Source organism: Electrophorus electricus, chromosome 5 (genome assembly GCF_041902795.1).
Source record: "Electrophorus electricus isolate QZ-2024a chromosome 5, ASM4190279v1, whole genome shotgun sequence".
NCBI classification, from domain to species: Eukaryota; Metazoa; Chordata; class Actinopteri; order Gymnotiformes; family Gymnotidae; genus Electrophorus; species Electrophorus electricus.
Genome location: NC_137501.1, coordinates 10007808 through 10024937, shown reverse-complemented (window position 1 = coordinate 10024937; position 17130 = coordinate 10007808). Strand labels below are relative to the sequence as shown.

The 17130-nt window shown below is 40.1% G+C and overlaps 1 protein-coding gene across 8 annotated transcripts in view; it reads left to right on the top strand.

Annotated features, from left to right (window-relative positions):
* The window catches only part of pdzd2 (PDZ domain containing 2), a 65162-nt gene that overhangs the window by 24246 nt on the left and 23786 nt on the right, over nt 1-17130 (top strand). For all 8 annotated transcript variants that reach the window (XM_081714142.1, XM_081714143.1, XM_081714141.1 and 5 more), the window contains 4 exons: nt 8357-8834; nt 13134-13279; nt 14779-14911; nt 15502-15672. In XM_081714142.1, the coding sequence (XP_081570268.1) occupies nt 8357-8834; nt 13134-13279; nt 14779-14911; nt 15502-15672 (928 nt within the window). The remainder of the gene's footprint in view (nt 1-8356; nt 8835-13133; nt 13280-14778; nt 14912-15501; nt 15673-17130) is intronic.

The window sequence follows — 17130 nt, the reverse complement described above, 5'->3', positions numbered from 1 at the left end:
AGTGTAAGTTATGATTAGCCTATGTTCTGTCAGTTAAGCTTCATGTGTTATCATGGTCCACATAGCTTCAAATGAGAAATACACAAGACATAATTACAAATTTACCTCCCTGAAAGGAATCAGATAAAATAATGCATTTGCTGCTGCTGTTTATTTGAATGACCTTAGGCTATTTTAACACTTTTACAACTATTGTCATGATAGAACAATAAATGCTACTGAGAAAGCAGAAAAAAAGCCCTGTTAAAACTCTTTAGTTGTTAATAATGTGTATTTATTGTAACTCTTGCAATATGAAAATTTGAAAGTGTAATGGCAACAGTTTGGCCTCAGTTGTATATGTAACAAAGGGTTGTGTTTGAGTCATATTTGTTATGCTAAATAATCATATTATCTTTTGTTTTTCACAGCACCAACTGGTTTAGAGGTAGAAAACCATCTTTCTCTGGTGTGAAAGTAATTTCAGAGGCTGATATGTTTTGCATTGTTGGTCCCTTTGTTTAAGTTTGTGAGTTTGTTTTTGGCTCTGGCTGTTTTTGGCTCTACACTTGACTTGGAGTTGACCTTATTTTGTTTTCTTGATTGTCTCTAGTGACTTGTTTTTTGATGCACTGTATTTAAAATAAAGTAGTAATAATTTTGTTCCTGTGGGCTGTTATGGTTGGTGTTGCATATAGCAGATTTACCCTATTGTTGTTTTTCATCCTCAGTTTCTCTCCATTGCAGGTCTCCCAGACACACTGACTTGAGCGAGTTCCTAATTACATTGAGATGATGATATGATAATAGGAACCTTATGTTAGCTGGCATTTCAGAGCTACCAGATTGGTCAGCTGTTTTGAAAACCAGACTCTTGAACTAACTGGCACATACACAGACTTGTTTATATGAAGCTCCTTTAGATGTTGTTGAGGGTGGATTTCTGCTCCAAAGAACATTTGCGTAATTAAATCTTGCTCCCCATCTGAGCAAGTTTTGTCTGATGAATCTAGTTGCAGAGGGGCTTGTGGCAGGCACCATTTCCTCTCTCTAGTCTGGTTAATAAGGCTGAGATTATTTTTTCAGTTCCCCACCACACTATAGAATGTCTTCCCTGCAGTTGTACTTTAACACTTTAGGTTATGCTCTCTCATTCATATAATCCCAAATCCTAATCCCAAAAGGTATGATAGTTTTCAGATTCTCATTTTAAATCATTATATTAATTATATATGAAATCAGTTATTTCAGTTATAAATCAATTTAGAGAAAGGCTCACAGTATTTGTCTTGGATGTGAATTGGTTGATCCTGCTATTTGAGTATTTTAGTTAATAACGAAACTGATAACTGGATAAAAAACTTTCAAACCTTGAGATACCAAGGAAGAAAACAAAAGCTTGAACATGTCTACCATAATTATGGTGTCAGAGCTTTAACTGAGGACTAAAGGACTAAAATCAGTCTTTATTTCTGAAGTTATGCAGGTTGTTTTCTGCCCATATAACTGTCTATGTAATGTAAAAGTCAGAAATCGATTCTACATTAGCCATTTCATCGTCTGAAGATTGATATGTGTGATTCCATTCTTTTGATATTGACCCACCTCCTTTTTGAGCTTTCCTGGTGACCTATGAGCTCTAACCAGTGATGATCTGGGTCATGGCACCAATTTAAGGAAAATAACACTTGACCTGCTGTTTGCAGCCTATTGAACTGTAACCTACAGGCTTTGCTTTGTGACACTAGTTATTTTTGGGAGACAGCAAAACTTCAGTGTAGATAATAAATAATGTCAGGAAAGTCATTTTTGAAGATTCATATGGTTAAAAAAAATAAATAAATAAAAATAATAATAATAAATAAATATATATATATATATATATATATATATATATATATATATATAAATTTTTACATCCTCTTTTTAGTCACTGTTAGCCAGTCAGCTCATTGAGACCAGGGTTTCTTCCATTTTAATTTCAGCACTTAAATTGAGCATTTTGGATTTGCATTTCATTCCTGCTACAGCCTTTCTGCATGGTTGATTACATACTATGTCCATAAGATCTTGCAAAAGTCTATATGTTGGGTTTCATTATAAGACAATTCTTGAAGATGGAAGACTAATAAACCAAAGACAAGGAATACCTTGCTAACTGCCTAAATAATAATTAGCCTATTAGTTAATAGAAATGCTAAGTTTAACCCTAGTTGTAAAACTGTGGTTGGCATGTAACATTGTCAATATGTTGAATGCAGTAATATGAATGTACGCCAATATAAGTGGTATGAGCAGTAATGTGTTGCAAAGCTACTGAAGGCCATTGGAGGATATTAGCCCTTGTATCTAGCTAATGGTGTCTGTGTTTTCTGAATGCAAAGTGTCCATAAGGTTCCCTGATTATTTAAGTTTTCATTAAAAGGTGACTGGAATTTAAAATAGAAGTAGGGAAACAGTGAAACAACCAATGACACATAAAACCCAAACAAATACTGAATAATTTTGAGTGCTGCATTTCTCACATATTTATTTTCAGCTTTGTGCATAGGTTACATGATAATGCATTTATGGCAAAACCCACATTTACATTAGGCATGTCATGTATTAGTTCAGTGCTCTTTACAAACAAGGTTTTTAAAAGCAACTTATGGTGTATTGGACTTGATTTATTTTGGTATGGTTACCTACAAGTTTTAGCATTTTTTTTCTTATGCAGTACATTGATGATTTTCTCAATCTAAAAACGTTTGATTGCACAGTTTGGCTGCACAGTATCATGCAGGAGCACACCACTATGCAATGATGTTTTCCACTTCATAGCTGTTCTACTATATTTTCTTAAGGAAATAAAGTCCTGGATGCAATGCAGTGTCCTCAAACTGAACCAATCTAAGATGTAGGTTCTTCCTATTTACTGGTTGTCTTCTCCTTTTCGTTGATGGTTACTGAAGCAGTTCTGTCCAAACTACTCAAACACAGAATCTTAATGTTGTCTTCGACAGTCAGCTGACTTACATGCACACACTAACCATAAACCATTCTTCTAAAGTCTGTGAAATATTTATTAGGCCCTGCTGAAGGGTTTGTACATGCATTTTTCTCTATTGTAATAACCCTTTTCTGTGGTTTATCTGCCAAATATGTAAAGGAGCTACAGTATGTGCAGTGTGCTGACCGTTTCTGAATAAGTTCAAAATTGACACCTTAACACACAAAGCAGCTCATAACACAGCACTTCAGTGGTTAATGAAGTCCTGTGTGTGTCTCAGTTCTCTCCACTCAGCTGCAGCCTTACAGCTGAGAGAGCCTTCTAGAACCCTTGTCTGCTTGACAACACTATCAGTGCAGTCTGTTTCCTCTTAACATTTTTAGGTTAGTTTACTGGATATGTGATGATGAATCATGTGATGCCTATAGTAATGATATCAGTGGCTTTAATTTGATTGATATTGCAGTGCAGTATCTCTCATTTATGCTTTGTTTCACTGTTTGACTTGGTCACCTGCCCTTAAAGTCAACTTTTCCACCTTGTTTGGATCAACTAAACTACTGCTTTTATATGGCCATGCTAAAGTATTATTTCAGCACTGTGTTGGTCTGCTGGACAGTGCCTACAATGAAACAGTACTTTTATTGTAATTGCTCTGTTTCTATTCTTTATTGTACTCTGAAATAGAATGACCCTTCCATAATGTAGCAAGTTAATTGTACTGGTAGTTTTTTTTCAGAATTAGAGTGGTTTTTCGTGTTTGTTAATATGCTAGTTTTTCAAGATTGACATGTTTTCCATGATTCTTGGTATATACAATATGAGACGTATTGTGTGGACCAAATGATACTTATAAGATACCTATACTAATCTTAATGTCTGTTTTTCTAGTCCTCATCCACATCTGTGCCTTTCAAATTATTCATTCACCGAGCTAATGAAATCCAGTTTAGCTTCTTTTATATCATACTGGTTCTTGTCTCTTTGGGCACAGCGGGGTGGTTTAACAGGTTCAGTTTATTATGTATAAGAAGTGGAATCTGTTTGGTTCATGTGCTTGTTCCTGTCTTGGCCGGGATAGAGAGGTATAGTTATACTGATTTAATCTGTCATTATAGTATGTGGAGCAAGTGGACTCCAGTCCATGTGCTGTAGAATATGGGTGATGTTTCTTATTTCAAAAATGTATTTTTGTTATGCTCCGATCTTGGTCCTTAGCAGCTTATCTTATGTAGAGTTAAGGTTAAGAGTTTAAGGTTATTTCTCCAACAAAGAATTGTTCTATTACTAATGACCTTGACATAATATAATAAAACATTGACAATGTGAATTACAGTTATAGACATCCACATAAATTTCCTTTTAACTGTTATGCAACAACATTCTTTCTGCATTTTTTGTTAAATTAGGACTCATTTGGTTACTGCACAAGAATGTAATCAAATTAAGATGTATATCAAATGACATAGTCTGTTCTGTCCATATGTTTATTCCTTGACGGCTAAGTAGAGAGACAGATCCATTTGTTGGTTGTTAAATATGTTTAAATCTGTTGACTGTTTCCACAGTGTTGCTGGTCGATCAGTGGTCAAGGCAAATAATCATAGACTCCTTTAGCTATGGGCCAGTGGTAGTACAGTTGGGAGATTTCCTCTATAGTGTCTCAAGTAGCACAGCAGGAACCCAGACTTCCACCTTTACAGCAGCCCAACATATGTTGCTTTCTGCTCCCCCTGCTCCTGCTGGAGATTGTCTACTTTAAGTCTGTGTACTTTGGCAGGCACCAAACCACTGCTCAAGGAGATTGTTCCTCCTCTCACTCTACACCGTGCTGAAGATGATCATGAAGGGGCACAGAAAAAGTGTGCCGCTGTAATGCGAGTGAACGTAATCTTATATTTCCGAATGGAATTTCTGTCTGGCTGAACGGTAGGTAGCTTATGATGCACTGCTATGCGCCATCCAGATCCAATCCAAGAAATATGAGCTCTTTGCATTGCTTAGGCCAGTTCTCAGGATTATGCCAGATCCGTTGAAGCATCTGATAGCCAGGTGCACGCATGAGTTCTGGATATTGTTCTGTTGGTGCACATAGGAACACCTACAAAAACACCAGGCTATATATTATTGTCTGTTTCTTTACTATTCAGGTGGACAATAAACCCAACTCTATTCAAATTCATAATTCCTTGTCTCAAAACATGTCCAAATTTCTTACCATGACCCCTGCATAGCGATGCACATTGTACAACCTGCCACCATCCAGACATATCACCGCATCACTTCTCTCATCACTCCATTGAACTTAAAAACCTCACTGCCCAATCCGGCCGGCACTCTCAGGAAACTGTGGCCTTTGAAAGCCAAGGGCCCGGTTTTGCCATGTGCTGGTCTCCGTTATTCTGGAGACATGTCGAAGCCTGTCTGTTTGGATTCTCCCCCCAGCGCTGTAACAGAGCTGAGGCTCAACCTCTCAAGGAGCAGAAGGGCTGAAACTGCTGTTTCGTTTCACTTTGCCCCATTAGCATTTTACAGCAGCCGAATTCCTCGTCAGTGTGCCAAAGCTGAGGTCATGGCTTGCTTTTTTTTTCTTCCTCATTGTTTGTCTTTATCAGATTGGTGCTGTACTGCCCCCCTTTCTTATGCCTAATGGTGAACATGTGGTTGCTTAGGTGGCATAAGGTGATGGGAGTGATGACTGAAGTTTGACTAAACTTTACTGGGGTATGCCACACATTTGATGAGAGAACTGTAGCCACTAAATTGTGAAGCTTTCTATGCCTCGTATTTCCTTCACTGATTTGTAAATGATATTGGTCTTATTTGATCAATGTTACAATGGTTTTTACAAATCCTGTGATCTTTTACTCACAGCAGACAATACCCAAGCTATGTGCAAAGCAATTTATGGAGTAAAATCAGTTAAAATGTATTTAGTGATGCTTTGACTATAAAGCTATTTATACTACATAGGTGTTTTATGTCAATGGTTTCCTCCCCAGGAAACCTGTTTCCCTGAGAACCTGTTTGTAGTGCAACAGAGAAGTGGTGTCAAGGGTAAAGATGTTTAGACATGCATCCAAAAGGATTCCACAGTAATCTTTATTCTAGCATGGAAGTAGCAATATAAATGTTCCGGTGAAAGGGCCAATAAGAAAGTTGGCATTCCAGAGTGAGATAAGCGGTTTATGTAACAATGCTGGTTCATGCTGTATAACAGCAGCACATACTTTTCGAAGTTTAGTTGTGTATATTGTAAATGTAGAGGCTGTAGCACATAATGTTTTTGAAGAAGTCCAATCAGCTTGCGCAAGCAAAATGCCTCTTGAGCTGTAGCTGGTAAACCAATTGATATTCAAGTGTGTATGTGTGTGCCTACGCGTGTGTGTGGGTGTGTGTGTCTTTGTTTACACTGGGACATATAACCGATCCATGGCAGAAATGGATAAAAGAATTGGCATTTTAGCTAGATAAGGATGAAAAGGAGGAAGGTAAAGGCATAGACTCGTATATTCTCATGCTGACTGAAAACATAATGGAGCTTTGAAGCAACACAGAGCTCTGTCAGAAGAACAAATTTCATCAAAGTGGCTGCCTAAGAATGTCTGGCCTCTCCTTGTGCGCATTATTCCAGAGATCCTGGGAGACAGAGTCCTTGCAGACTTCCGGTTTCCGACATGTCTCTCTTTGTTGTATTATTTATGTCATTACATTTTTAGACTTTGTGCAAGAGGTCAAATGTAATTCCATTTACATATCTCATTGCACAAACACATAAATACAGATCTAATTTACTGCAGCAGGGTGTCATCATTCAGTTATACTACATTTGTTAATGTTACAGTTTAAAGCTGGAGGTGCTGTGGAAAAGGATTCATAAATAAAGACTGTGGTCCTCCTCTTCACTTGGTTTTCTTTATTTTCATCTTAAGATATGCAGTTTGCTGTGAACTGTTGAAGTTATTGGAAAAGGACATTAGCAGAATGTTTTGCCTTCCATGTGAAATTATTTATTGCATACAGTGGAGCTTACATTTACTGATATGTTTATCTGTTTTACTCCTCTGAAGATAATGAAAAATCAGTGCCTCTTCAAGATTTCCTCCCTCGTTTCAGCATCCAAGCATTATCAGACTTTCATAATCTTACAGATACTGGCCAAGACTGGCCATTGCATTCTTTGGTCATCATTAAAATGCTTCTTCAAATATCGAAGTTCAACCTGTGTGTCTCTCTTCTGACACACAGGCAGACACATGCCTTTCTTTCATTAGGGTCTTAGTATTCTCATTGTGGTGTTGTGGATGTAAAAAAATGCTTTGTTGGTACATCCCATCAGCATTGTACTGTGAGTCAGAACACTGTCATATGTAGCAGACCCACATGCCCAGTGCTTTTTTCAGGCCGGACAAACTGTCTAGAGCAGCATGTCTCATCATCCGCCTGCACCTAATGCCGACTGAATACTTGTAGAATGTCATAGAGGAGACATGGTCAGTGTATGGACATAACTTTGACGTCTGTGTGCCGCTGTGTGCTGATATTTAAAGACTTTTCCGCACAATGTGTGTTGAATTTTCTTCACAAGGTTTCTTTGTTTCTAATTTTGTCAGTCTAATGATGTGATCTGCATTTCTTTTATTAGGGGGATAGTAAAGTATATGTGATTTTGCCTCTGTAGAACCAGGTCTGTTATAAATTCACCATTGTTACACCATTGGACACTGCTTGTCCAAACTTTGGAAAACAGAGCAAATAATTGACTGTGGCTCTTTTTAACATGTTAGATGGCCTAAGTTAATATATAGCAACAATAATCCTTCTCAGTGGTGGCCAAGGGGTTGGCCGGTCATGCAGGCTTTATGAGGTTATTTAGAATGTGGCTAACAAAATGTTCAAGTTTTTATCCTGCGGCTTAAGATAAAAAGCCAAAGCTCTTTAAAGAAAATGCTAAGCTTAAGGGTTCCTGAACCTGATCTGTAATCTATTATGTATCCATTTTATCCTCTGTGACTCTTTCATTGCACCTGACTGGCTGTTTGGCACAGTGCTCATGGATTTCTTATTGCTGTTCCCCTCCCTGGAAGAGTAATGGTTTACTAATCCACTCTCACTAATCCTAAAATTGTGTAACAGTTAGGTTCTTAGGAACTTGCTGGAACTGTTTTCTGGTATTTGAATTGTTACCTTGATTTTGGTGTTCTGTGCATTGCAATATGTAGCATGTGTGTATAAGCATGTAGACTTATCTGAAACATTTTGGTTTTGGGGCATTTAACAAAGTTAGTTTAGTACATTCTTAGGCATTTAGTATATTTCTTTGGCATTCCTGTGGTTTTGGAGTTTGGGAAAGTGACCATATGTTGTTCCTTCTCTTTTGCGCAGCTACCTGGCGGATCAGTGCTGGAATGGTGGCTGCATCTATCTGATCATGCTACGGAGAATTAAGCGTAAGGCCCCTGTCCATCTGTGCAACGGCGCCGGGGTTGGCACCAGGATCTGTGCTGGGAGTGCCAAGCACTGCGACAGCACCCCCCTGGAACCAACGGGCAGCCCCACGCAGAACGGCAAGCGCACGCGCAAGTTCGGCGTCATCTCCCGCTCCTCGTTCACGCGGGACAGCAAGGATGGGAGGGAGTGCGAGCATGAGAATGGCCCTGGCCCCAACGGGATGGAAGTTGCATCTCCAGAGCTGGGCACCCCAACAGACACACCAACTGAGGAGGGGCCAGTTGTGGGACCTGATGTGCCCCTGTCCAATCACATGAGGGTTGGTAGCACTGCCACGCTGCCCAGTTGCTCCTACTCACGGCTGTCAGGCAGCCTGAAGGCCGAGTCAATAACCAGTGAAGCCCCCAACAAGGTAAAACCAGAGGGAATCCATTGATACTATATATAGATATCTTATTAGTTGTATTCAGACTAAATGAAACCAAAATCAGTGCAGTGTTCCAGATAAAGTTTTAAGGAGATCTAATGAATATATTTTACAATGGTTATAAATTTGTTGCTAATGTGAATGCAGTGAAGAAGACAGGACATAGTTATTTGCTCAGTGTCTAAAAATAGTCTAAAATATCTGTCTTCTCCATAGAACTAAAGGTGGGTTAGCGCTGTCATTAAAAAAGCCCTTAGCCAGATATATAACAGCAGCAGAATATTTATATCTTGTAAAAATAGAATTTTTAACTGAATTTTTGTTGTCAAAACTAGCAATCCAAAGTCCAAAGTAGACATATCAGAATTAAATGTTTTGTTTTTTTGCTGGTGCCTTGACTGGAAGTTTCTCTAAGAAAGATTCCCTCTGTCTCAATGTTCTTACTGAGGGGATAACTCGTTTGTGGATTTTAGTTTGGTATTATGGAAAAAGACATTTAACATTTACAGATTTACCAGCAATTACAGCTTTACTAGTTTGATATACAACTGACATCTCTTAGGAATTTTGTGAAAACTGGTTTATTCTCACTAATATTTCCCAGTCATGTACATTTAACAGCTGAAATCTTGACAAGAGGCCAAGCCATAATCAGTAGTTGTCACATGTAGATGCCTAATATGAATAGCAGAACTGAATTATCCCACATCAGTGAACAGCTACTGTGATCCATGCACCATTTCTGTTAGAACAGTGCCATTGCCATCAGTTCCACCATCATCCTTCAGTGCTGTAAGGAACTGTCTGTTATAGCTCATCATGTAATTATTTTGGGGCCCACAGTGTGCCCAAGTGCATATGTTTCTGATCTGACCCTGAGGGAACCTCGGGCATTTCGCCTAACCAATATGCCTTGTGATGTCTGAAGGAGGCTGGCTAGCTCAAAATAACCATGCTGTCTTGCAGGCAGATGAGTCCATGCACTAGCGGTTGTTCATTGCAGCTTCAAGGGATAACATCAGAATTTCTAGCAGTTTGATTTTGACCAATCGCATGGTATTTCAAAGACAAGTAGGATTTGGCTCTGTGGGCCTCATGCAGTTAAGGCATTTCTGACAGACCACTTTAAAGAATTAGGATTAGAGGCTACTTAGTCTGCTTTATGTTGTATCTGTCTCCATTTTTTTTCACAGGGGACAAAATGAAACACAAGTTTCACAATCTTGAGTGAAAGTTGCTTGCAAGATCCTGAACAGGGTTAAATTTTTATGGTACACCAGGTCCCCTTTTTGTGGAATGTGTGCTTGTTTACTTTAGATATCATGTCTAGATACTGGAAGTTGTCAGTCAACTCACAATATTAGGCTGTTATATCTGCTTATGAAATGCCTATAAAATGTATCTCCCATTCAAGAAGAGCAACATGTTGCTCTGGTTTTGTATGACTTCTACTGGGGTTTATGGTAGCTCAAATCCAGAAAAGTGACTATGCTCATCTGGTTTGGCTTGTTCTATGCTTGTTTGTTTGTGTTGCATTTGTGTGTAAAAAAAAAAAGCCATAAGCCTTTAGCACGTGCTGCTGGGAGGTGTGCCCATGGTTGTATTTGGGGTGTGTGGAGCGCTGTCGTGGGAATGTTGAGAGGTGAGAGGATGGGGGTGGGATCAGACCGGTTCATTGCAACATGCAGCCTTTCAGCAGCAGTGATTCACCCCCGCCAGCAGCCTTTCTTTAAGGAGACGCGTCTCTTCCTCTTGGATCTCATAGAAAAGGCTCGCACTAACATGCACCTACATGCTGACAGAGTCAGACTGTTTGCTTATCTGTCAGAAGGTCTGAGTGCCTCATGCTGGGAGTGCTAGCTTTCTCAGGCTCTACATTCAAAGGAGTTTGATTCCAGCATGTTGATAGAAGGCAAAGCTCAGAGTTAAATCGACACAGGAACTTTTCTCTGAATTCGAGGCTCCAAAGTTAATGCTATTTTAGTCGCACAAAGGCCTGATGTTTTAGAGGTTGAATGTTAAACAGCACACTGTTCTTGACTGAACCAATAACCATAATGTTCTAAAAGCCTCAAGGGTAATTGCCTAAAACAATTAATTAACTTCTTAATTCTGTTTAGCTACAAAAAGGCATAGTAGATCAATGAAATCCTTGAACTTAATTGGTAGATCTTTTAAAGCCAGAATACCTTAAACCACTTTCAGACAGTGATAATTAGTTACAATTCTTTCTTAAATTTTTTTTCATTACTGTCACTCATGTGGCTGTTTACAAGGTTTGCTCCTCCCCCAAGCTCATCCCCAATGATATCAACCTGTACCCTGTTTGGGCCAAATCACTGCCTGGCTATGTTATCCATGTCCTTCTACAGTGCTCTGCAAAGTCCCCTTCACTCACGGTGTCATTTTTGAACCACTCTATATCCTGGTGTTTTGTCTTACTGTTTTCTGATTTGTGCCTGTTCCAGTTTGCCAAACTTAGCCTATACATAGTTACTGTGGTTAACTGTGGTTTTTTTTATATCTATTTATTTATTTATTTTTTTAAACCATGGTCTCCTGACTCGTGAGTTTTCTTCGCTTCTTCCAGCCTGTTTTGCAATTTTCAACCCTGGGACGGTTATTTTTAAAGCAGAATCCTCTCATTAAGTGAAATCCTGTTCTTGTATACTTTCTACAAGTGTGCTGCATTTCAGAGCCTGCATCTTACTTATATGCTACATACAGCAATGTATCATAAAAGAAACATATAGACAGCTTTACTACTGTAGGTGAATATTGTCCTGAGCTTCTCATTTCCTCATGCTTCTTGGTGTCAGATTTGACCAGGGGAGTATAGTTTACAGTAAAGACTTGAAGCCTCTTATTCTGTGGTATAATTGGACACTTTTGATGTGAGCACATTAGCATATAAAAGAAGGCCTGTAGTGTTTTCTGTCCCTTTCATGTGTCCAGACCAGGTCAGTACATCAGACTAATGGAAAGAGGTGGTGAGCAGGACCACGCGGTACTACCAGAAAAAAACTTTATTTTAGTAGATGTTCTGGGGAGTAATGTCTTCAATTCTTAGTGATGTACATTTTATTAGTAGTGCCTCTTAGACCTAGGCTCTTAGTAGGGCACAATGGCATGGAAAGCTAGCTCAAATATAAATTCGATGGTACAAAGCCAATCCTGGATAAACCTACGTTAAGCTTACAAAAAGGGTTAAAGTGAAGGATGTAATAAAGCCTGAGCTTTGTGGCAGTCTACACTTTAGGGCGACTTAGAACTTTACGCCAGACTGGGCTTTGTTTAGAGTAATGGATTCTCTTATCCATCCATATTTTATCACTGGCACTGTGATAGTAGGGTCTTCATCCTATAGGAAACATTGTGTTGTGTTATATTTTAAGTCAGGAAGTCAGGAACAGCCAGAGGACATCTGTGACTGCCCTAGCATCACCCCTAAAGTGGTGAGCCATGGTAAACATTTGAACTGCTCAGCCATTGTTCTGTTGATTTTTCAAGAAGGTCTTACATAATTTCCATGAAATATAAACCAAAATAACAACCATAGTAATAGTTTACTAGTCATTTGTGTTCTGATGTGGATTTCATTCATAATCCTTTGAGACTTGACTAAACCCCAACCCCAGAAATCATTGTTGTACAGCTCTGTTGCTGTCCCTGAACTCTCATCCACCCTTAATTCTTTTGTCTGCTGAAAGCACTACAACATTCCTCTCTTAGAGTTCCTCCGCTCTCAGTGACGGTAATGGCAGCAGACATGTTGAGATTAACGGAGTTGCTCAGCAGAGAGGTGGCTGGGGCCTCTGCCTTCAGCGGCTGTCACAGGCAGGTGCTTCTACAAGTCTCTCACTCTGTATTTGTAGAGTACTCCAAAAAGGAAGCAGTCTGGATCAAAAAGTGGGATCGTCTGAGCAGGGTGGAAAACCCATTAGTTTTGTCCCATTCAGTGTGAATGGCACTCCAGAGGTGAAGTGAATTTCCTTTTTTTTGCATTGCAGGCAGTAGATGGCCATGTGTTTAATTGAGGAGGCGAGTTTCTGTCAGAAAAGTTGTAGATAGTTTTTGCAAGTAGTTGCTGGTGCAGAAAAAGGCGGCGAAGTGCTGTAAAATACTTTCTCTAATTTAAGATCACGTAACAGCTGGGGCTGCAAAGGCAAAGCGTTTGGCAGGAAATATGTAAATATGATCTCATTAAGTAAACCACTTTTCTAACATTATTCTGAGAAAGTAACACATCTCTTTTTCTCTCTCGGCCCCACCGGTCCTCTACAGCAGAGGGAGAGTAGTCATATCTGGAAGATGCACATGGTGAAAGGGCAGGATGGCCTGGGCATCCAGATCACGGGTGGCCGCGGCTCCAAGCGATCCCCGCATGGCATCATCGTGGCCCACGTGGAGGAGGGCGGAGCTGCGCAAAGGTAATCCCTCCCCCACCCCACATTGCTAAGAGGCAATCATGCGGTGCCGTGGCAACCAGGGGCACTGTGGACACACTGCCCCAACGGTTCTTCATCCATATGCAAAGTGTCTTGCCATCTCGAGTGCTCTCCAGGACGCTCATTAATCTTCAAAGCCACAGCAGTGTCCGTGTTTAGATTCAGAATGTATACACTTCTATTACCAGCCTTTGCTGATATCAGCCTTAGCTTAACAATGCTGTTGGATATTCTTTAAGAAAGGATGCTGCAGTCATGTTATTTGTCACTGATTGTATAGGATGATCCACATAGTGGATCAAGTGTATGTATTAATAGTACACATAAACAAGCATTGTATAGATGCTTAAATGAAAATTTGTTATAGAGGGTTATAATGTAGCATATGATGCTGACGTATCCTAATTGTTCCACTATTTCCTTTTGCTGCAAAACAGGGCAATGCACTAAAATGCAGCAATGACTGAGAAATGTTAAACTGTGGGAAAGTCCTGTATTGTTCAGATCCTGCACTCAGTCTTTCTTCTCTTGCTCCAAAAATATCTTTCCAACTACGCCTACACACAGACTGTGTTTAAAGCTATAATATGTTATGGAATTTGCTGACTTGCTTTTCTTCGCAAATCATTGGCAGAGGCTTATGAAAGCACAACTGGACGGTAATGAGCCAGGAACCGAGGTAGATTGAGATCACTCGTCTCCAAACATTTCAGTTGACCCCGTAGGTGATATTCTAAGTTAAAGGAGAAACATTTAGCACAAAAAAATGAAGTTTGCGGTATTTGCCTTTGGATTAGTTTACAGACCTTGAATAAAGTACAAAGTACTTATGATATATGAGCTCCTGAGAAGTAGAGGGTCTGTGTGGATCATATAAGCAGCCCTTCAGAGTCCTCACAGTAAGGGTGGACTGTTTCTGCTGCAGTCATACAAGACTTCCATGATTGGGCCTCATTGACAGGAAGTTCTTAAATGTTGTGAGAGCTCTGTGGAATGTTAGTCTACAACAAACAAAGGTAGAACCTTAGTTTATACTTTTTTTTTTGTTATGAGCCCTACGCATCCATCAGATCATGCCTGTTTTGCTCTGCCCTAGAGCCTCGTGAAGCATCTCATCGTTGAAGGGTTAATGAGAGTAATGTGATATCCATCATTTTTGTGCTCCCTTGCCTTTAAAATTACATTGCTGGGATTTTTCTCAGATATCTTTTTTTCTGTCAAAGATCTTTGGATCCGTGTTGTTAGCAAAGGCAGTTTGAATTTCCCTCACAATGTCCTCACAAATTCTAAGGTGAATGCTGTTTTTTTCCCCAAATGTTAGTCATCTCAGATTCTACCCACTAGCTACCTAATTTTCCCCAAACATCCAACACCACCAAACTAGGAGGGTACCATTGTAATCATTAGCATATCCAGGGTAGTACTGATCATAGATCAGTGCTCCTGCTGTGAACAGGATAAACTGGCTATTGTTGTCATAGGGATGGGCGGCTGAAGGCAGGAGACGAGCTGCTGATGTTCAATGGGCACTCGCTGGTGGGCCTCTCACACCAAGAGGCTGTGGCAGTCCTTCGTTCCATGGCAGGCCTGGTGCAGCTGGTAGTTGCCAGCAGGGTACGACTGAAAAGTCTTCACACTGACATCCCATACGGGCAAACCCTAAGACACATCTTCAGTGTCCTTTGGGATCAATAAAAGTGTTATCTTATTTTAATATTTATATTTCTTTTATTTAATATTTACCCTGTTTAGCTTTGTGATTACTCTCCTTTATGCAAGAGTAATTTTTTAAATCAAATTTTATCTCATTTTGTTGATTGATATACTATTGATTGCAGATTTAGAATTTGAGGTATGAGCAAGATATAATAATGTTTCGACATGCTTTTTGTTATTGCCTGTGACAGGTGTGATTTCAGAGGGCTACTTAGTCCTGCTCTGGTTTTAGATATTTGGGAGTTTTGCTATGTAATGTTTCAAGGTTTAACGAACGCAACTGCGACTTTGACGGGTGAGGCAGATGCAAGCTTCAGCCTGAAACATCTAAAACGTTTTAGAAGAGGGAAGCCTTAATGTGCACATCATACCACTTTAGTAGATTAAGATAAAAATAAACCTAGGCTGTTCTACATTTTCCTGGCTTTCTCTCACTCTCTTTCTGCTTCTCTCTGTCCAACCACTTGATTCTACCCTGGCGCTCCCAGGCCGAGACTGAAGTGGACTTCCACAAGTACCCGTCCACCAGCCTGCCTGACCTGGTAAGCGTGTGCTCGGGGCAGGACGCCCTGCCATCCCCTGGGGAGGAGAAGGAGAACATGGAGCCGGATGTGGAGGACGTGAGAGGCAGCAGCCTTTCCCTGCCCACCCAGGACTCGGTACGTATGCCATTATGCCATATCAGCCTCACTATCTCCTGCCTTCATCTCACACACCTCCCGTCGCTGCCAGATAGACCGCCAAATTGCATGTGTGTGCATACGTGTATGTGTGCATATGTGCGTATGTGCGTGTGTGCGTGTGTGTGTGTGTGTGTTTGTGAACACATAGATTTCATGCTGCAATCCTTTATCACTGAAAGTTCCATTCTCACTTATGTTAACCACATGTCTGCACACACATGCCGACTGCAGATGTACTTCACACAGCTAGAGCTGTGGGGCATTATGTAGATTTGACTGAAAGGGAGGAATTTATGTTTTATGAGCTCTTCAAAATTCTTCCCTTATAACTCTCATACCAACACTTGAAAGCAACAATAAAGACCTGAGAAGCATAAGGACTGTCAACCATTTTTCTGCCATTTCACCACCTTGGCATGTAACTAAAACAGGCCCTAGGCCACCAAGCGTATCTGTATCACTGTCCCTATGTCCATGTGTTCTAGGGGCTCGTGTGTATGCTTGCAGTTCATCTGTTGTTTTACCAGGTTTTCTATTAGGCAGCTAGAGCCAGTGTTTGCCCTGATGCACCACAGGTAAGAAATAATTAATTTGTTGTGAGCAAGCAGCAACTCATCAGACGAACGTTGTCAGACATTGTTAAAGTTTAATCAAGCTGCAACTAAATGCTGTTCTAGTTCGGCGATCAACAATGACGCAGGTAATCCTGGACAGTCATCAAGCTGATGGAATGATGGAAGGCCCCCCTGCACCCCAAACTACCACTGCCGACTTCAAATGGCTTTTCTCAGCTCCTTCTTGTTTGCAGGATGTGAAAATGAAAATTTGCTTGGCTCCCGCCCACCATCAAATTGCATTAGTATTGAAGGGTGCCTGCTAATTTCAGTCATGAATACAGGGCAGTTACTAGAGTCTGCATCTGGCAAGCATCTATCTATTAAGTGTAGTGTACATCATAGATTTCAAAACTTGGGACCCCCTCACCGTGGGAATGGATTGTTTGTTTGAGAGTGTGCTTCCTGAAGCTGGTTTCTTTGCATGATTTGAGCCTGGGGGCTAAAGTGAATTGCTAGAGTAGCTTGCTCTTGATGGACTGCAGAAGAATGACCTCATTTGCCATTGTTCAACACTTCCTCATGATTCATCTACCTCCCACTAATTGTAGGACATCCCTGTCGTCATTTCTTTAGTACTTTGCTACTGTGTAAACTACTTTTGATTACCTGAGACCGATGACATGAAAAACTAAAATAAAATATGAAATCCAATTTACTTAATGACTTGGGATACCAGTTAAGTTGTAAAATCAATTAGAAGTGAATTGAAAATCCCTTCCATGTTTGTAGTGTTTGTGGACATTTTAATAGTAGAACACCAGACACTTGCTCAAATGTTTCCTTACACACTAATAAACTTTGAGGATTTACCTAACTT